The sequence below is a fragment of the Thermobia domestica genome, chromosome 13 (assembly GCF_964235325.1).
Source record: "Thermobia domestica chromosome 13, izTheDome1.hap1.1, whole genome shotgun sequence".
NCBI lineage: Eukaryota > Metazoa > Arthropoda > Insecta > Zygentoma > Lepismatidae > Thermobia > Thermobia domestica.
In genome coordinates this window covers 220,081,004-220,102,713 of record NC_137466.1, presented here as the reverse complement: position 1 = coordinate 220,102,713, position 21,710 = coordinate 220,081,004, and the positions used below count along the sequence as shown (strand labels likewise).

The 21,710-nt window shown below is 35.9% G+C and overlaps 1 protein-coding gene across 1 annotated transcript in view; it reads left to right on the top strand.

Moving 5' to 3' along the window:
* The window catches only part of LOC145669052 (juvenile hormone esterase-like), a 42,068-nt gene that overhangs the window by 6,443 nt on the left and 13,915 nt on the right, over positions 1 to 21,710 (top strand). The window contains exons 4-5 of the mRNA XM_081737413.1: positions 14,250 to 14,435; positions 18,829 to 19,019. Coding sequence (XP_081593539.1) covers positions 14,250 to 14,435; positions 18,829 to 19,019 — 377 coding nt within the window. The remainder of the gene's footprint in view (positions 1 to 14,249; positions 14,436 to 18,828; positions 19,020 to 21,710) is intronic.

The following is a 21,710-nucleotide window of genomic DNA, read 5'->3' as shown; positions in this document are numbered from 1 at the left end:
ATCTGCTACAATAATGATTTTGCTATTAAATAAAAACTGGCGTCATTTGGTTTCAACTATTGGTTACAACATGCTATATTTTAAGTGCACTTTAATTTGATTTAATTGGACAGAAAAATTTATGATTTATCGTAGCTTTTACGTAATGGAAAAAAATTATAATGTGTCATTCATAAGCACAGACTTATACAGTGGCGAACCCAGAGGGAAGATATATCCCCTCCTTAGAAATACGAGAAGACATTCGATGTATTGGATTATAATATGAGAAAAAAACGAAACACACTAAGAAAACGAGATGTTCTGAAAAGAATCATCCGCCTCGAAATAAATCATTAAAACTTTTACAACTTGGCACTTAACATTGCTGTTTAATAAATGATCAAATATTATAGTAAAGTAGCATAGGCCTAACTAGAATCTAATAAATAAGCTACTGTATCAGAACTTACAGATATCACAACAAGATTATGCTGAAGTTCTGATAGGTCTGTTCCAAGTTTTAACAGTGTAATTCACCCAAACCACATGTAAGAAATAGAAGAAATTAAATATTTATATGATACGTAACTAGGGTTGCCGACTCTGGGAAACGAAATTACTGGTGTCTCTTCAAAAATTGCCTAGAATACAGGCTGCCTAGAATAATTTAATCAAACCACCAGTCCTACCAGTAAAATACCGACCAGTTGTCAACTTTAGACATGAGACAGAAAAATTGTTGGGTGACACATGTCCTATCTGTCCGTTCTAATGACACCTATGATAATAAGCATTCATAACAATGTATTATGTGATGTCGGTAACAATCAAGTGAGGCAAAGCAAATAAATCGAATATCAACCAGTCCTAGAAGATAACGCTAGCAAAGCGTTACATGTAACCCGTTAATGTTTCAGTAAGAAAGCAATCAAAGTCAGAGTGCAAAATCCTGGGAAGATAAGGTGGAATCCTCCCACATATTATTTTAAGAAAATTCCATCTCGCTAAAAACTTACTAGGGGTGAGTAAAATTGTCGGAAGCTTGCAAAATAATTACAATAATTCAAATATATTAATAATTAACATATATGTCATATGTAGACTTCTCCGCCAATCAGGGCTCGCTACCTGATTACCAGGAGAATAAAACCTGGAAACCAGGTGGCAGAGCCTCTGTTCACGAGCTGTGAGGATAGTGAGAGGAGCAAGTAGACCGCGCGCGTGGGGACTTCGATTGATTCAGTCCCGCGTCTCGGTACGTTGAGCCCCGCTTACCGCTACTCTGTGCTCACCATCTAGTCTTTTTCCGCTTCGGCTGCGACTCATTTACTATAACGTCTCAGTGCCTTTCAGCTGGCAATTAATTTAACGTCGATTAACGTGATTTCTTACGACGCTTTGCGAGTACCTCGCCGGCGGTCACTATTGATAACCACCAGTCACCTGTGGCACCATCTCCTACATCCAACTTTGGAACTTTGACATATCAATCACCAGTTTTTCGCCCTAGTGTACACGCTACTCGCATTCCTTCAGAGCTAGTGCCAGTGCTTTACCAAGTGCTAGCGTTGCTTCGACGTCGCGTCCCGAAGGGCATTCTTCTTTACATAGCTTTTGGCAGAAGAAGAAAATGAGTGATCATGACGATCAATCTCGGTCTAATATTCCAGATGCAAATCAGGCACTCCTTGATGCCCTCCAGGCGAGTACAACCCAAGTGCGTCAATTATCTCAAGCTCACGCCAATCAAGTGAAGTGCACCCTTACGGAGCTACTTTCGACGTGGCAGCAGCAGTGGCGTGTCTCTAGTTTCTGCAAATGGATCCGTCGCTGGGCAAACGGGATGCGGCAGAACTTCGACACATTCTCATTTCTTATCCTTTTCTTGCGCAGATGTCGGAGGCAGATCGTCAGTTCATTCTTGTTCTATTAACTTTTGTGCATCGCCCTCCAATATGACTGGCGCACAGCAGCTCTTAATGCGTCTCTCACCGCTATTCCTGGTCTCACCCTCCAGCTCCTTCAGCAGCCGTTTCGTCCACAGACGAAACCATTGACCATGAAGAAGAAGATTAAGGGTCCACAGAATGCTCCCAAACAGGAATCCTGAGGTTCCCCAGCTTATTGACTTCTGGACACCCCTTCCAGTGGCAGGCGCGCCAGCAAATCCACTGGAGGATCTTCCCCATCAGCCAATGCAGATTTCGGATCCACTTGCTGAACATTGTCCAATTGGATCTCCAACCAGAAAATGTGGAATGGCTCCCGCGGGATCCTAGGTTGTTGTTCCTTTATCTAGCCGGTCAGGAGAGGAACATTGAAGTTATTCAACATTTGCGCATCCAGGAGCCATGGCACGTCCTCTCTGTCCGACATGGCATGGCAGAATAATCCGCGTGATCAAGACAGTACTTAGATACGCCGGGCACCTTCTGCTGTGTACCTGAGGTTACGCATAACCCCCCTTCAGCGGCGCCTTGTGCTCTTCGAAGAACCAACCCCAAGTATTGGCCAGTTCTTCTTCAACTAGAGGATAGTGGGATCGTTGAACGTGTTCCTCAGGTGAGAAATTCATTTCCTGTGTTTTGTATCCCTAAGAGAGAAAGTGCATACGTGATTTATGACTGTTCTCTGTGGACAAAATTCTATCGTTCGGTCTCTCATGTTACTTTACCATGCATCACAGATTTGGCTCGTCTGACCTCACCAGACGATTATTTAGTCAAGATTGATCTTAGTCAAGGTTTTTACCACATAGCTATGAGTTTACACACTTGAACTTATTTTGGTATTAAGTGTAAAGAAACATTTTTTCTTTTGTGTAACTTCCCATGGGCTGGGCCCTAAGTCCGCTCATAATGCAATGTTTTGTTATGCAGGAACTAGACATTCATTTAGGTAATTTGGTTAAATTTCTCGTGTATTATGATGGCATATTGCTAATTGTTCTCCTAAGAATCTACGTCACGCTGTTGACTATCTTAACACTACAACGTGGGCTATTAATGTTGAAAAATCTCAGTTAGAGCCCGTTAAGGCACTTCAATAGTTAGGCATTAATGTTAATTTCTGCAATAATTCACTTATAGTAGATGAAAGATATCTTGATATAGTTCGTTCGTGTCCTTGGTCCTTATTGTTATCATCAGCAAGGGCCCATCAGGTCCTTACAGGTTACATTGTTTGAATAACACCTGTCTCTAACGCTTCATTCCCACTTGCATATGCAGTTTTTTAGATTTCTTGTTAATATTTTGTTACACGTAAACGCGCGAAACCACGACCCATCTAGCGGGAGTTTTCTCCTTTCTTGTTTTGGTATATTGATGCAACACCCACCAGCATGAAAGTGGTTATGTCTGACGGTAAAATTGTCTTTCAATGGACAGGACTTCGATCCTATCCCATTTTTGTCACAGAATTGATGGCCATTGTAATTGCTTATCTTACTCCTGTACAAATTTGTTGTGATAATCAAGCTGTTGTTTACTGTATTAATAAGAGAATCTGTCATGTATGGTATTTGTTACCAATTGCTCATATTATCTATCAAATGTACCATTTTGAAGTTGTCTATGTACCTACAGAGGAAATAAAGCGGATGAAGCCTCTTACTACCCTCCGCCAATCAGGACTCGCCACCTGGTTGCCAGGAAAATAAAACCTCGGAACCAGATGGCAGAACCTCAGTTCACGAGGTGTGAGGATAGTGAGTAGCCGTGGTGATGGATTTTCACTCATATGTGAACTCTCCATGTCGAAACAATCCAGTACAAAGGTTTTTTTTTTTTTTTTTTTTTTTTTTAATAGGACTCATGTCTCTCCCTCAATTGGACTATTATGATTTCTATGATTTGACATCCTGGTTGAAGCATTGGAATGTTTTGTACGAAAAAGTAATTTCCCGTACCTTTGTTACATTTATGTTAACAACGTTATCAGAAAAACAGAACAAGATTTTCCTTGGAAAAAGAAAGATCACTTTTCAGTATTTTCCAAGAATAAATTTTCAAGTTCTAGTATTTGTTATTGGAAATTAAATGAGATGAACATTTCCAGTTTACTGTTTCTCAACTACGTAAATTCAAAAATTCATCAATAAATGTGTACAACATCATGGAACATCTTTACAATTATTTCTAGAAGAAGTAATTGTGAATATTACGTGATATATTTTAAGTGATCGTAACGCGTTACAGGTAACGTAATATCCTTGTGATGTAACGTGTTAATCCTTGTGGCGAACTACAACGATAACAAGTTATATTTTAAAACCAATTTACCCAAAACTGATATAAATGAAAATGAATCAAATATAACAAAATTTAATTCGTAGATTACTGTAGTAGAAAGTGGATTCAGTTGACTAAGATCAGAAGTCAAATGAAGAGCTTTTGTGAACGCAGCATTCAACATCCGGGTTCCATAAATCATAGAATTAGTTAGATTACTGAAATGCCATTTGAAAATGCTTCGTTTTAAAGGGCAACACAATAGAAAGTGCAATGCCACTATAAAACTAGTTTTTGTGTCTAAATATATAAACATGTCACATGCAATGAATATCCAGTAAAAACTCTTTAAAAAAATAATATCAATACAAGTAAAACACCAGTTCAGTATTAGAAACTTACGTTTTCAATTTTTTATTTCTTCGGGAATCCTTTCGTTAGTCTCTTCATCAGATTCCTCACGGATACATTGTAACAGTAAATTCTGATATATATATATATATATATATATATATATATATATATATATATATATATATATATGGGGTGGATCATTTATCTTGATACGCCCTTATAAGTTTTAAACTATTGGACAAAAACGCTGAAATATCGGCAGAGCGACATTGTTGACATATTCTGCAGTATCAAAAAGTTAATAGTGTTGCCAACCAAGCACAAAGTTATATTTTTAAAAGATTACTATGTCAAGCTGTAACATATTTCAAATCTACATGTAAAACAACAATATGCAATACCACATTTGTTCTGTAGTGTTGCAGACTAAGAACGTTGAAATATCACAAAGATTAAAAAACAACTTAATTTTGGTGGTTCTTTAAGTGACATGGACGGAGCAATGCACATCCAAAGTACCTTAATTGTCGAATATTGAGGTCATCATATGACGTATTTCAAGTAAGTGGTAGCAAAGTTACAAGAATTTGACGCTTTTTCAAAGGATATTATTCCGAAAAAATGCTTAGTAAAGTATCACATCAAATTACATTGATGGTTTTTCGATAAATTTGAAGATCATAATGCCGTTTACAGCAATTCATATCTCAAACCATTGTGGAAATATTTTTAAAAATGGTAAAATTTTATATATTGCTTAAAATGGCGTATTTGTTGGAACTTTTTAAAACAATTCTTGATTTAATTTGCTTCTATAACATTACGACAATAGTTTTAGGTAGGTATTATACAATAAGTTCTCGATATTACATAATTTTAGGAAGTGTTGCAAAGTTTAACAAATTTTAATATATCTCTAGAATGATTTAAGGTATCATATAAGTCTAACGCCATTATAATCTTCAAACCTATTGAAACTGACTATGGAATTAGATGAAGTACGTTTCTTAGGACTTTTTGAAAATAAAAGCTTTTGAGAAAAATAAAATTTTCAATTCCTCCTAACTGTGTTAGTATTGATTTATAATCATTTACACCATGATTATAGTACTAGACACTAAAATACTTTGAATGTTCATTCTTCTGTCACTCTCATTTGCATTACTACCGCTGTAGAGGCCACCAAAATTTGGATGTTTCTGATACTATAGCTTCCTTAGTTTGCAACACTGCAATAATAAATGTAACATTGTAAGTTTTCGTTTGACATGAAGATTTGAAGTATGTAATAACCTGACGCAGTGCAATTTGAAAAAAAATATAAGTTTGTTGGGTTGGCAATGCTCTTAACCTTGTGGTATGAGAGGATATGACAATGTCCTCGTCTCGATATTTACATGATGGAAATTTTCAGTGCTTTTGTCCATTAATTTAAAAATAACAAGGGTATATGAAGTAAAATAGTCTATCCTATATAATATATATAAAAGGGTAAAAGTGGGTGACTAATTATCACTCAGACTGCACTACTATAGGCATTAACGTGAAATTTGCAGAGGATATGTCATGAGAGAATTCGTCATGAAAGTAAGGAATAAGGATGCATTTTTAGATATTCTCATTCTAAAAGGAATAAAGGAGGATTTAAAATTATTCCAAAGATAATGTATTTCATGAGTCATTGGCATTAGAGATATGAAACTCGGTCTATGAACTGTTCATTCGAAATAAGGAAACGTATTTTCGGCGTTTTCGAAAATTCCACTTCAAAGGGAAAAAGAGGGCAGATTAAATCATACTAAAATTTCCCTTTATCTATTCACAAAATGCCGCGTGTAAAGATTCACTTAAGTTGAAGATGTAAAAGTCGATGTATAAAGTGTTGAATAAAAACAAGGAAATACGTGTTATAGTGTTTTCAAAAATTCTTCTCCAAAGGAGAGGAGCAGAGGCAATTTGTATAATATGATATTTCCCTTTATTTAATGACAAAGTGCTGAATATGAAGATTTGTTTGAGTTATAGATGAGAAATACGGTATATAAACTCTTATAAAATTAAGGGAACACATATTTCAACGGTTTTGAAAATCCGCTCCTAAGAAGGAGAATTGAGTCAATTCTATAACATCCAAATTTCTCTTTTTTATTGAGAAAATGTCGAATGCGAAGTTTTGCTAAAGTCGGAGGTGTGAAATTTTCTTTATAAACTGTTAGTTTATAAAATGCACGGGCCACAGATTAAACTTCTTCGCTCCGATTTCTTAAACTAAATATTAGTGTGCTTCAGTTATTAATGAAACTTTTTTTTTTGTTAAATACTAACGAAATTATAAGACATTTTCGGGAAATTTCTAAAGATGTGGCTGCATCTTTACTAAGAAATGGAACTGAAACTTCATACAGTCTATTGTATTTATTATTCCACTTCGTGCGTACCTCTAAACAAAACTAAACAAGAAAGAAAAACTAAACACCTCAGCTCATCAAGACGTTCATTAAACCATGCTTTATAGGATGTGTTCTATATTGAATCCAGGTTACCACAGTAAGTTACCCAACTGAACGTCCTAACATAACCAATTACGAACTTTTACCAAAACACTCATTTCTACACAGACTACAAGATTACTCACTAGCATAATTCTTTTTTTTTTTTTTTTTTTTAACAAAACCTATTTGGATTTATTAACATTTTGTCCTTTGCCTTAACACTTTCCTTTGTTAATAAAGGCCAAATCGATTACAAAACACTAGCATTCGTGTTTTAGCTAATGGTTTTGTCATGATATCTGCTACTTGTTCTTCTGTGGAGATCTGTTGTACACCTAATGTCCCATCTGTGACTTTCTCACGAACAAAGAAATGCTTTATTTGAATATGTTTTGTTCTGCGATGCAGCTCTGGATTTTCAGCTAGTTTTACCGCTGCATTGTTATCAACTGCGATAACAGGAACGTGTTTGAGTTTAGTAAGTTCATTGAACAATCTGCTTAACCAGGTGACTTCTTTAGCAGCTTCGCTAGCTGCAATGATTTCGGCTTCTGTAGTTGAAGTAGCAACTGTTCTTTGCCTTTGGCTAAGCCATGTCACTGCACCTCCTGCATATATCACTATTACACCTGAAGTCGATCGACCTGTCTTGCTACACCCGCCAAAATCTGAGTCACTGAAGCACTCTAGTACACCACAATTTATTTTGGAACGATAAACAATACCGTAACGGATTGTTCCTGCTAAGTATCTGAACACTCTTTTCACTTTTACAACATCTTCTGACGAAGGATTTTCAATTGATCTTGAAAGCACTTCAACACTATAGGCGAGATCTGGTCTGGTTCCCACCATTAAGTACATTAAAGCACCTACTGCTTGTCGGTACGGAAAATTACACTTCTCCTCTTCTTTTCCTTCTTTCGATACTTCTGTCTGTTTTAACATCGGTGTGGACACTGGTTTGCATTCATCGAGGTTAAACCTTTGAAGGATTTTCCTTGTATAAGCTTGTTGACTTATTTTGATTGAACCGTCGATTGCGCGTTCTATCTCTAGTCCTAGGAAATAGGATGCTGGCTTGATTGTAACTTTGAATTCAGTCTTCAGTTCTTCTAAGAAAGTCTCTAATTCGCACTTTTCTGTTGAACTAACTAGACCGTCATCAACATACAACACTACAAAAACCTTTTTCCCGTTTCGTTCCCTGATGTACAGACAAGGATCAGCCTCACTTACTTTGAAGCCTAATTTTGTCAAAAAACCACCAAAACGCTTGTTCCAACATCTTGGAGCCTGCTTCAGCCCGTACAAACTTCTTTTGAGTTTACACACACGATTCGTGCCATCACTATAGCCTATTGGTTGTTTCATGTATATAACTTCTTCTAACTCACCGTAGAGAAACGCGGTTGAAACATCGAATTGAGCTAAGTGCATGTTTTCACTCGCTGCGACACTTAACAAGGAGCGAATTGTGCCTAACTTAGCGACAGGGCTGAAGGTTTGACTAAAGTCAACGCCCTGACGCTGATTGAATCCTTTCACCACAAGTCGTGCTTTATACTTGTCAATGGTTCCGTCTGGGTTCGTTTTTACACGGTACACCCACTTATTTGAAATTGCTTTGCATCCTTCTGGCAGGTTCACTAGTTCCCACGTTTGATTTTCTTTTAATGAAGCCATTTCACTGTCCATTGCTTTACGCCAGTAGATACTTTCCTTGCTGCTGACAGCTTCTTTATACGTTTCTGGAGTACTAGTCTCATTAACTAGTTCTCCTACCGACATTACGTAATCGTTGAAACGTTCTGGTTTGTTTATTTTTGAGCGATCTCTTAAGTTCCGAAAGGTCAGCGATTTTGGTACTTCTTTTTCATCATCACTGTTTTCTGATTCATCATCCTTTTCTTCTGTGTAGTCGTTCTCTCCTTCCGTTGCTTGCTTTCCTTGGTGTTGATCTTCATTTGGTTTCTCGGAGTTCACATCACGAAGAGGTAACTCAATATGTTCTTCGCACTCAACAAGTTTTTCTTGAAACGTAACGTCTCTGGACAAAATAACCTTTTGTTCTTCTTTCACCCAGATTCTATATCGTTCATCACCATCGTAGCCTACAAGAAAACCTTTTACCGCTTTCTTATCCATTTTCCTTCGTTTCTGCACTGGGATGTGCGCATAGCACGTAGACCCAATAATACGTAGATGTTTTAACCTTGGCTTCTTGCCTAGCCAAAGCTCGTATGGGCTCACACCTTCCACTGATGATTTTCCTGTTCTATTGAGAACATAAATCGCCGTAGAAACTAACTCAGCCCATATTGCTGAGGGAAATGCAGCTTCTTCATTTGCATACTTGAAAGTTCTTGCCATTTCAACTATTGTTCGTAGGTCACGTTCACTTACACCGTTTTGTTCTGGAGTATACGGCGCTGTGAGTCTTTGTATAACACCTTCTTCACTGAGAACTGCACGAACATCTTCATTATCAAACTCGCCTCCATTGTCACTTAGGAACTCTTTGATTACATGTCCCGAAGTTTTAGCGTGAGCTAGCATATGCCTGAGCACCGTTTTTACTTCAGATTTTTCTTTGATAAGATAGCCATAGCGAAACTTTGTATAACTATCTTTGAACACAACTAGATACCGTTTCTTCTGAAACGATTCATCGAACGGTCCGCACACGTCTCCCGACACGAATTCACCTGCTACTTTTGATGCTTGTCTACTGCCAAAAGGTAACCGATGCGATTTACCATAGATGCAGGGTTCACAAATATCACTTTCTAATCGAACACTTACACCTAACTCCTTCTGTAGTATTCTTCTTACATGACGCTTTTCCTGGTGTCCCCACCTTTCATGGTATAACTGCAATAAGGTACTATCAGTCTTTGCAATATTCACTTCTACTGCCTGTTCCGGTACTAACGGTTGTATACTTGCCTTGTACAAGGAGCCACCTATCTTGCGGGATCCGCACAGCAACACTTCACCGTTTACCTTAAGTGAACATTCCGTTGCTGAAGACGTAAATTCACTTTTTGAGTTTCGATCTTGGGCTGCTAGTACTGAAAATAAATTTCTATTAATGTTCGGGACATACCAAACATCTTTTAGTGTCACTTCTTTGCAATTATTGTTCACAGAGGACAATACACGTATGTTCATATTCATATTCATATTCATATTTATTTGCCTGTTCATAGCTTACAAATGAGGACAATCCTCAATTAAGCATTACAGTTGTCAGATATTTACATTCTCTATATATTATCAGTAAGATAAGTTTCCACAGAGTAATAGCTTTTTTCTAACAATAATTCTAACAGAGTATTTCTGAATATCCGTTTTTCGTTAATGTCCTTATACCTTGCTGGTAATTTGTTATATAATTTTATACAATTCATATACACAGTTTTGCTAAAATTTGCATAATTCTGTTGGATAATATACATATTACAATTCTGCCTAGTATTGTATGAGTGAATCGTATTAGCTAAAGTAAATAAATCCTTGTGCTCGATTACATACATAATTGTGCGATATATATATAAACTAGGTAATGTCAATAATTTATATTTTTTAAAAACATTTTTACATGAGGATCGTTCAGGCATACTAAACATAATTCTAATAATTTTTTTTCTGTATTCGGAATGTACTAGCACTTATTCTCGAATTCCCCCAAAATATAACACCATAGTTTATTATTGAAAAAACTTTGCTATAGTATAAGGACATGACAGCTTCCTTGCACAAACTACCTTGCAACCTACGGAATGCAAAACAGAGTGAACTGAGTTTTGTATTAATGTATTCAACATGAGTATTCCATGTTAAATCTTCATTAACATATACTCCTAGAAATTTAATAGATGGTGTTTGACATAATTCTACAGTGTCTACAATTATTGGTACAAGTTCATTTCTTTGGCCCGGGAAACGAAATTTGACAATGTTAGTTTTTCCTAAATTCATAGTTAATTTATTTATGTTTAACCAACTAATAATTTTTGTTAGCGTCTTTGTAGTGAGCCTTTCTGCTTCATTTACTGAGTCTCCACTGACAAGAACATTTATGTCATCAGCATACAATGTTGACTTCACACAGCCTAGACTATTAACCAAATCATTAATATATACAACAAACAAAAGAGGTCCCAATATTGATCCTTGTGGTACTCCTTTTGTTACTTTCATTAAAGATGATTTAAACATTTTTCTTCTGCCATTTACCTCTTTACAGATGACAACAGTTTGACTACGTTCAGATAAATACGACTTTATCCAATTGTTTGCCACACCTCTGATGCCATAAGAATACAATTTTTCTAGCAAAATACCATGGTCTATAGAATCGAACGCCTTAGATAAATCAACAAAAATGCCAATTACATGCTTTCCTTTATTTATATCCATTGCTACATCAGAGATGAAATTAAAGATTGCAGTGTTGGTTGACTTCTGGCTTTGAAACCCGTGTTGACTTGTGGATATTATATTATTTAAAAGGAAAAAGTTATTTAGTCGCGCTTTCATTGCTAATTCAAATATTTTAGAAAAGCACGACAAAACTGAAATAGGACGATAATTATTTAACTCCAATTTACTTCCCTTTTTATACACAGGTGTAACTCTAGCTAACTTAAGCCGCGTAGGAAAAATTCCTGTCAAAAATGAATGATTTATTATATGACAGAGTTGATGTGCAATAAGAAGAGAACTTTCCTTTACAATCATGGATGGCACTTCATCCCAACCTGGAGAGCTGGAGCTTTTTAAGCTTTTTATTATTTTTATTATGGTACCTTTTCCGATTGCCACTAATTTCTCTTTTCCGACTGACTTAATACTACAAGGGCTTTCGAAATGTTCAAAATCAACAAAATGATCTGCACAATTTGTGACATGTTTCGTTGCACCGTTATCTACCCACCATGCAGTTGAGTCTATTTCAACCGAACATGCATCTTCACAAAAAGTTGTAAACGCTACACTTGTTGCTGCGGTATCTACATTTTCACTATTTCCCGTTTTCTTCTTTGCAGGTTTACCGTCTGCAATCCACTTTCTGCACTGCCTAACCCAATGGCCTTTTTGTGAACAGTAATTACACACGTCATTTCCTTTTGGTTTCTTCCCTTTTGCTTTATCACTTAATTTTTGTTTGTTCGCTTTTGCAACTAATGCTTCTTGAACAACTTTGGAACTGTCTGTATTTTTCGCAAAGTTCCTTTCGAACATACACAGCTGAGTTGTAAGTTCGTCGAATGTCTTATTTTCATCTTTAGTTAGTAGCATCCAACCTGACTGAAAAGTCTCAAACTTACTCGGTAGTATATGTAACGTTTTACACACGAGCAAAAGATCTGGCAACGTGTTTTCACCTTTTGCTTTTAAACCGTTATTTAGTTCGTTCCACAGACCCTTGAGTTTTGCAATATGGGTAGAAACATCTTCACCTAATGTCCAACTGAACCCGAAAAAATCACTACAGATTTTAAACAGCTGATCTTTGGACGCGGCTTCGAACTGTTGTTTCAACGCTTCCCACATTTCATGAGCAGTCTCTTTGTCCATTATCTTTTGATATACCGAGTCTGTAACTGAACTACTTATCATTGTTTTGGCATAACTGTTCGCTTTTCGATAAATGTCACTATGTTCTTTGAACTGTTTGGTTTGTGCCTCTGTGGCATTCTCACCTGGTGGTTCCGGCTTCACAAGTTTTCCATCAATTACATCTAATGTGTTTTCATGATAATCTAACAAATCACGAATTCTGCGTTTCCACACTGGCCAGTCTGTTTCACCGGTCAAGGGTTTAATGTTCTTTGTGAAATCCATCTTGTTGCCGCCAAATACAGGAAGTGGGGGCACTTGTCATGAACCGAAAAACTAGTGCAAGGGATATTTTTGTTGGTATCACTTCAGTTCAAGATACTGCTATTAATATGTTCAAACAAACTGGGTCGATTTTTTTTTCTTACACTACAGCACTGCAACTGTTCTAAATTAGGTTAAGTCTCAGACTGTTCGAACTAAACAGCACGCACTTCTAACCTATCACTTTAGATGCAGCCTTTCTTCTTAACTGTCCTTGTTTGTTAGATGTAACTTTAACAGCGTTCCTGGTACCCATAACCTAAAGATGTGGCTGCATCTTTACTAAGAAATGGAACTGAAACTTCATACAGTCTATTGTATTTATTATTCCACTTCGTGCGTACCTCTAAACAAAACTAAACAAGAAAGAAAAACTAAACACCTCAGCTCATCAAGACGTTCATTAAACCATGCTTTATAGGATGTGTTCTATATTGAATCCAGGTTACCACAGTAAGTTACCCAACTGAACGTCCTAACATAACCAATTACGAACTTTTACCAAAACACTCATTTCTACACAGACTACAAGATTACTCACTAGCATAATTCTTTTTTTTTTTTTTTTTTTTAACAAAACCTATTTGGATTTATTAACATTTTGTCCTTTGCCTTAACAATTTCGTCCAAAGAAAACACCTCGAAAAGTGAATTACCGATTTTAGATTTTTCCATTAAAAAATTTCTGATACAATATGTTAGGATTGCCGACTTGATATTTGTACCGGTACATAAAATCAAATTGCAGAAACCGCATTTCACAAAAATGAAAAAAAAAAAAAAAAAATTCACCCCAACAGAAGACTTCCCTTCTAGATATTGTCATGAAAGTAATTTATCTAATATTATAGAAATAGGTACGCACGTTTGTATGTAAATGTGTGTGTTTTGATTCTTCCTATCTTTAGATGTATATAAAAATGAAATGAAATCTTTAAGTTTTATGTCCCACAGTTATGTCGCTTAGGCTAAAGGAGACGGTGATGATAAGAAATGAATGAAGTTGTGGAATGAAGAAAGTGGGAGGAAACGAAGAACCCTGAAGAAACCCACGCACACGTGTTTGTCTATCACAAAGTTCACTTGGCGGGAGCTGGGATTGAACCCGAGACCCCATGCACCAGAGGTGAACGCTCTACCACTAAGCCTCCGTGGCTTCTAAGATGCATATAATCGTCATGAAAGTATCAATTTAATATTTAATTGAATTTGAAATGTCTTAGTAGTATGAGTGAGGTTTAGCTATGCTGATCCACCACCTAACTTCAACACTGACTTTACATTTTCTGCTTTGTAGGCTTCTTAAGCACAGAGGACTCTGCGTCTCCAGGAAATTATGGATTGAAGGACCAAACAGCAGCCCTTCGATGGGTAAGAGATAACATTGCAGCTTTTGGAGGTAACCCGGACAGAGTTACAGTTTTCGGACAGAGCGCAGGGGGCGCCAGCACACACTACCATGTCCTGTCACCACTTTCTGCAGGTACTGTCTGATTCTTACTAGAAACCAATTCCTTTCTTTTTATGATGTGTTTCTTCTTGAAGGAAACATCAAGTATGCTTAAATAGTCTTTATTACTTATATCTAATTAGTACTATAAGGTATGCGATGATGCATCCAGTAAATATCCAGTTTATGCACACAATCCGAACAGGGAACTTAATCAGTTTAGTAACTATTCCGAGGTGAACAGTTCATATCTGACATCTGATGGTGGAAGTATCAAATGTTAACTTGCTCTATTATTAAATATGACATCAGAGTACTGGGTTCTACTGCAGGAACACGTTTATCAATGTTTGAATGGAGTTCCCCAAAGTTCATGAATCTATCTAGGATAACCCTCCTGGAGATCGGCTCAAAAGATCACTATAAGTTCAGCTATATACAGTGTTGAGTCCCACGTGGTTATATAGTTAGCGTACGCATGTTTGGCGCGGAAGACCTAGAATTCTGGCAGGAGCTGACGTGGTTCCAATACCACGTTAAACTGAAATAGGTACACTGTTCATATAGTCTTGGTACTGAAAGGGACGTTCGACTCCAATGCAAATAACTAACCGTACGCATTGGTGAATATGTTTTTTTTTTTTTTTTTTTTTTTTTTTTTTTTTTTTTTTTTTTTTTTTAGCGATCATTGACTTACCGTATATGAAACATGGATCAATAAACTCTGTGGACATTTTTATCAGAATTCATTTAGGGCTTCATAAAGTTTCCTTTGAATGGGAGTCGAAACAAATTAATTTTGACCAGAAAGCAGAATAGGTTTCAATCACCAAGAACTATAGCCTATGTACAAATGTGAGAATGACCATGCACCGCCCTCTTCACAACAAATGACACAGGGGTGCGTCACTACACATCTGAAACAAAGAAAGAATCGATGCGATGTATATGCAGATTCTCTACCCACGCCCTGTTCCAGTTTCTCACAGTATTATGTTTGGGTAAGGTTATGAGAACAGTATTCTCGAACCAAAAACTTTCATGTATGGGGATTTCTTGAAAAAGAAATAAACTATAAATGTCAAGTATTATTCTATGCTACTTTCTGATCAAGTTCGGGACGGCCATTCACAAGAAATGTTCAAGATTGGCTGCAAAAGGTGTTATTTTCTTACACGATAATGGTGGATCACATAGACCAGTTATTAAGTAATTGCATTGGGTCAGAGTGTCACACATCCCTTATAGCTCTACTTGGCACCGATTGATTTCCACATTTAGGATTTCTGAAGAAGAATCTCGCAAGACAAAAGTTCCACAATGATAACAAAATAATTCATGCAGCTCTATGGTGGTTGAGGATTCAGCCTGCAGAATTCTACGCTTCCGGAATACAGAAATCAGTAGACAGCTGGAAAATATGTGTTGCAGTAAGGGGATATTATTAAAAATAGTGAATGTAATTTCAACTTCATTACTTCTTATTGTCTGTAAATTGCCTTGATATTTACCGGGCAATCCTCGTATGATGAAATTTAGAATTTACATCTCTGTATCGGGGGAGTGAAGCTCAGCTATGGATTTTTTTTTATCACCTACGAAAAAAATCAGAAACTGATACGTAATGTTCAAGGAAATTAGAATATCTATTGAATACATTATGATGTATAACTACGAAATTACCATGACCGCTAGAAGTTATTCCCTCTCTATATATACACACATCTTTATCTATAAACCTACCGTGTTGACAATGAAGTAGGAATAATGTGTGATGATATTATTGACATATGCAGCCGGCAATATGGGTGGGACAAGGAGGGATAGAAGAGAGAGAGTAAGATAGTGGGATCATCTGGACTAAGTAGAAAGGACGTACGGAGCCACATGCTTATCTACTTATGTAGGCAACCTGTTGCGGTGGTGACGAATAAGTCGTCTAATAAATGGAAAAGGTAACTGCACATGTAGAAAAGTCTAGGAGATAAAGACACTATCAAATCCATTATATTGTTGCTAAGCAACGTTTCAGGAATACTATAAGGGATGTTAAGACGCTACCACGAACGGACATTGGTTCGGATCATAATTTCTTAGTGGTAGAAGTGTAAACCTGGTTAAAGTCAATCAAGAAAAATGGGAAGAGAAATCGAAACAACTAATTGGCAGACAGTACTATGAAAGAAAAGATAGAAGAAAAATTCTAATGAACGAAACGGTAAGCAGTGTAGAAGAAAACTAGGGCAAAGTCAGATCCTGATATATATACACTCACTAAAACATGGACAAAATGAAAAGATCTCCGAGAAAACCGTGAGTAGCTGAAGAGATGCTTAAGATGGAGGAACTCACAAGTGTGAAAATCACGGACATAAAAGAACAAAGAAGGCTGAATAATGAATTGAGAAGTGAAACTAATAGAGTCAGAGAGAAGTACATGGAAGAGATGTGTCAAGATATAATGGAACTTCAACGACATAATAGATATGATGTGATGTAGCAGAAAGCACAGGATTTGGGTAGGAGCCTAATGAAAGTACTGTATACGCAAGTTAGGACTCGAAAATCAACAAGGCCACATAGTCACTGACCGTAAGAGAATCCTTAAGGATATGAGAGGAATACATAATTTATATCACGAGAAGAATCGGAGAAGAGACGTCGTGATCGAAACAGACAGGGGATTGATGAAGGACCCACGAAAAGTAAAGAAGTACATGTCATCATCCAAGATATGAGGAGAAAAGCCATTGGAAACTCCAACGTACCAGTATATTTGCTCAAGAGATTAGGAGATAATGCAGTCAAAGTACTGATTTCACTTATTAACAAGATCTATCTTAATGGAGACTGGCCGAAGTATTTTCTAGATGTTACAATGGCTGCAATACCTAAGAAAAGACAACGAAATAAGTGCACAACAAAATATTAATTGAAAAGTTATTAATTCAATTAATCTTCCAAATAATAGCTTTTTGCATGAGAAATAATGTTTTTCAATTTGAAGACATCATTTTTCGACAGGACAATGGATTGGCTATGGGTAGTACTCTTTCCCCAATACTTTCTAATTTGATATTGGGTATGTTTGAAATCAAGATTGTTACGAAATTTCCTCGTATCAGATATTTTTGGTATGCTGATGATACCTTGGTTCTATACAAGGAATCTCAGGACTTAAAGAAATTATTTGATGAGTTTAATGAGATACACCCTAGAATTACATTTACGATGGAACTTAAAGAAAATGCAGCTCTTAACTTCCTTGACATTACTAGCAAAAGACAAGACAATAAGTCTGTTACTTGGGTATATTGCAAACCTTCTGCTGCTACAAAGTATATTATTTTCAAATCATCATACTCATAGCTTGAGAAAATGAATATTTGGAAAAACTTCTCCCTTCTCTCTATTTTTAGACCTCCCTGGTGATCTCAATCAGGAAATTCAATATTTAATAAAAATCGGACAAGAAAATAATTTCCAAAAAATATTTATTACTGAAGTGGTACAAGCAGGTACAACAGGAGATCGTCGGGACCCACTATCAACCAACAACAGATGCCGCAATTGACAAATGGATTGGTGTTCCTGTGGTTCCACATTTCTCGGCAAATATTAAAAAGATACTGCAAAAACACTACATCGTGGTTTCAGAAGTTCCTCCTAAGTCTATAGAAAAATACATAATAAATTTTAAAGCATTTTTTACTGATTCTCATCCAAGTAGTGGTGTTTATCGGATTAAATGTCATTTAACAATTTATATATATATATATATATATAGGTAAAAAAACAAAAAGGGATATTTCTACCAGAATAGCTCAACACATTCACACATCGAAACCTCGTATCCTACAACTTTATTCGGATTGGCAGCGCGTCTTGAAGACAATAACCATAGAATAGTAAATTCATCTTTGACAGAGAAAGCAAAACCAACAACTGAACGAAAAATTAGAGAAGCCTATTACATTCATAAAGAGAAACCTACAGTCAATTTAGATAAAGAAGACATAAATGTGATTTGAAGCTGTCTTTTCACTCAATATTTCTGCCGTCTGGAAAGTAGGGAAAAACCAGTGAATAACCATGAACATTGACCATTGGTATGTGTTTATTTTTGACAAAAGACTTGTGCTTCACATATTTTAAAACCTTTTAACCATTTTTTTATCTATCCACATTTTTCTCCCATGTTTTAAATCCTCTTCGAAATGTTTCTAACAGTAAGCTGAAGATGGAAGCAGAGTCTTCCGAAGGCGTGCTCACAATATTTTGTTTCTTTTGCGATGGGTATTAGCCTTTTGTTTAGATTTCATCATACGAGGAATTTACAGTAAATTAAAATCTTTATTTTCTACTTAAATAATAATTTTTGCTGAAGAGTATTCGTATTTAACTGATTGATAGTTTTTTTCCTTAGGATTGTTCCATCGTGCAATTCTTCACAGCGGAGATTCGTTGGAGCCCTGGGCAACAGCAAGGAATGCTCGTGAGATTGCAAGAAAGCAAGGACAGCTTTTAAACTGTCCGACAGAAAACACTTATGCCTTAGTTCGTTGTCTCAGAGAAAAGGAAGCAACAGAAATAGTGAAGTCTTACCCAGCACTGTGGGTACGTGCATTTATCAATTTCTTTCTTTACCAATTAAGATTTTGTGAATCTGCCACTTTATACTAAGGTTATTGTCGTTAGAAAAATATCTTAAGAGACTTTACAAAAGTAGAGCGAGAGAGGAGTAATTCATATTAAGTGAAATACAACCCTACTTTTGGGAGCCACCATGGCTCAGTGGTGGAGTACTCATCGAGGGGCCTCTACTTCGATTCTAAGTCATGTGACTTTGTGGTCCTCAATATCTTGTCATTGGGTTCCTCCGTTTCCTCCCACATTCTTATTTCACTAATTATTCCATTATCATGCATTTCCATTAATAATCCGTCTGCTTTATCCTACAAGGTATAAGCCGGAACGTAAAAGTGAAAGATTCTAAATAATACAGCTTTCTATTTTGTGTATATTCTAAATTGATTAATTGTGAGCTTCGTAGAAGCGTAAGTAGCAAGTCTTTAGTTTGCTTAATTTAGAAAGAAGAAAAGAAAAACCTTCTCAGCGCAGAGGCTATGTAAAGCGCAACATAGTTGATTACATAAATCCGACTTTCCCTGATTTCCCTGAATTTTTATGACTAAGTTCATTTCCCCTAATCCGCGACACGGCAAACACTATCATTTACGCTTAGCCTTAGTGCTGAACGGGAAGCTTAACCCCAAATCAACCAACCATCCAACTATCGTTTATGGTTAGGTTTGGGAAAAAAAAGTTTTTTAAAAAAAGATCGTCCCCCACGATCTGCAGAGTCGCCAACGATCTTTTTTTATTTTTTATCTTAAATATATTATAAGCGTACTTTGTTACTGTAAAACTTATTGTGCATCAAACATCCTGCATTTGAAGTACAATAAAACACTAGTATCCAATAGTAATAATTACATTAACGTAGGCACCCAAGTGGAGCTTCATCGGGTCCGAACCTCCCGAAAAAAAAAACCTTCACAACTCGACATATATTTGTACAGTTTCTTAATGAAACTATGCTTGTTTAGCAGGAAAGTGATTGATGTAGAATATACATTTGATTTTACAAGATATATATATATATATATATATATATATATATATATATAGAGAGAGAGAGAGAGAGAGAGAGAGAGAGAGAGAATATATAAATATTTTCACAGAATAAAGTGGCAGTACTTAAAATTTCCTAGAGTACGGTGGCTCAGTGGTAGAGTGCTTCATCTGGTGTGTGGGGTTCCTGGTTCGATCTCCGGCCAAATAAGTTTGTTGTGGACAACATCGTGCTCGTAGGTTTCTCGGGGTACTCCCTTTCCTCCCAATTTTTCATTCCACCAATTCATCCATCAGCATTCACTTCCTTTAATCATTGTCTCCCTTAGCCTAAAGAGCATATTGGTGGAAAGAAGAAGAAGTGTGTTGTAGTGTTGAACCCCCCTCAACAAATAGTTGTGGTTATGCACCTTTAACAACAATTCTTTAATATCTCGGCATTCAGAATCTACAACCAATAAATCTATTTTTTCTTCCACATTTAAAGTGTTTATTTAATTTGTTCTTCTTTCAGAGCTTGAAGTTTTAATACTATCCAGTGCGTATCAAATTTCTTTATTTCTAAAGATTATTTTTCTTTTCTGAACACTTTTCTAATAATACTTTTTTAAAATGTTTTTCGATTCTTTGTCTGTGGGCACCTAAAAAAATAAAATGTCTAAATTAGCAGATTTCCCTGACTTTTGATATATTTTGAAGCATTTCGCTGTCTTTCCCTGACTCATTTTAATTTTCCTGATCTTCTCTTACTTTCCCTCATTAGTTCATATTATGTTCTTTATAAAGCATGTGGTAATCTTTGCTTTATTAGGAGAAATCTTAGAAAAAGTAACAAGAAAGAAGATAAACAAATAATTAGCAAGCGCGTGAGAAGTAAAAATACAATATATCAAAGGATTAAGAGGAAACAACAATGTCATTAAATTACGTACTTTCAAAAAAATATTAAGTTATAACAAAATAATGAATATAAGTTTCCTTAAGTACATTTAAAGGTTAAAATACTATTAAATCAACACATAATAATTGTTTTAAAAGAAATAAAATATTTCAATACCTTTAAATATGTTAATATGAAAGTTCTGGAACATAATCTATAAGTTTGTAAAGTTTTTACCGAGGTAAGTATAAATCCACTCGATTTTTTTTTTAATTTTTTATATTCATTTCTTTTGCGTTTTGATTTACTATAAAAGTAAATAACGAAGGACAAAACACCAGAAACCAAAGCATACACTATTTAATAAATAACATCGTTACAGTTTCGGCAAATTATTTTTGCCTTCATCAGACACATTATAAAATACAATTCTAAGAATAAGCTTATACATCTCAGAAAAAGATAGGAGGTATATCTAGGAACCAACAGATGCATCCTTTCATTGTTAACAATTTTTAATTCATTACATATTTGCAACTTTTAATGATACAACTTTCACTTGAAATCTTAATATTTAATTAGCATACCTGTGTTATTAAAATGAACAACTTTCTCTTTTGAAAACCTTAAACTTTTAATTGGCTATCTGCTGTAAAATACACCTATGTTACTTTTCTTACTTCTATGTTTTATCCAGTATATTTCTCCATACATTATGTATATTTAGTTCACTATTCCAGTTCATGAGCTCCTCGCTCTCTTCCTTTCGTATTCATTCAGATTCTTTCCATTTT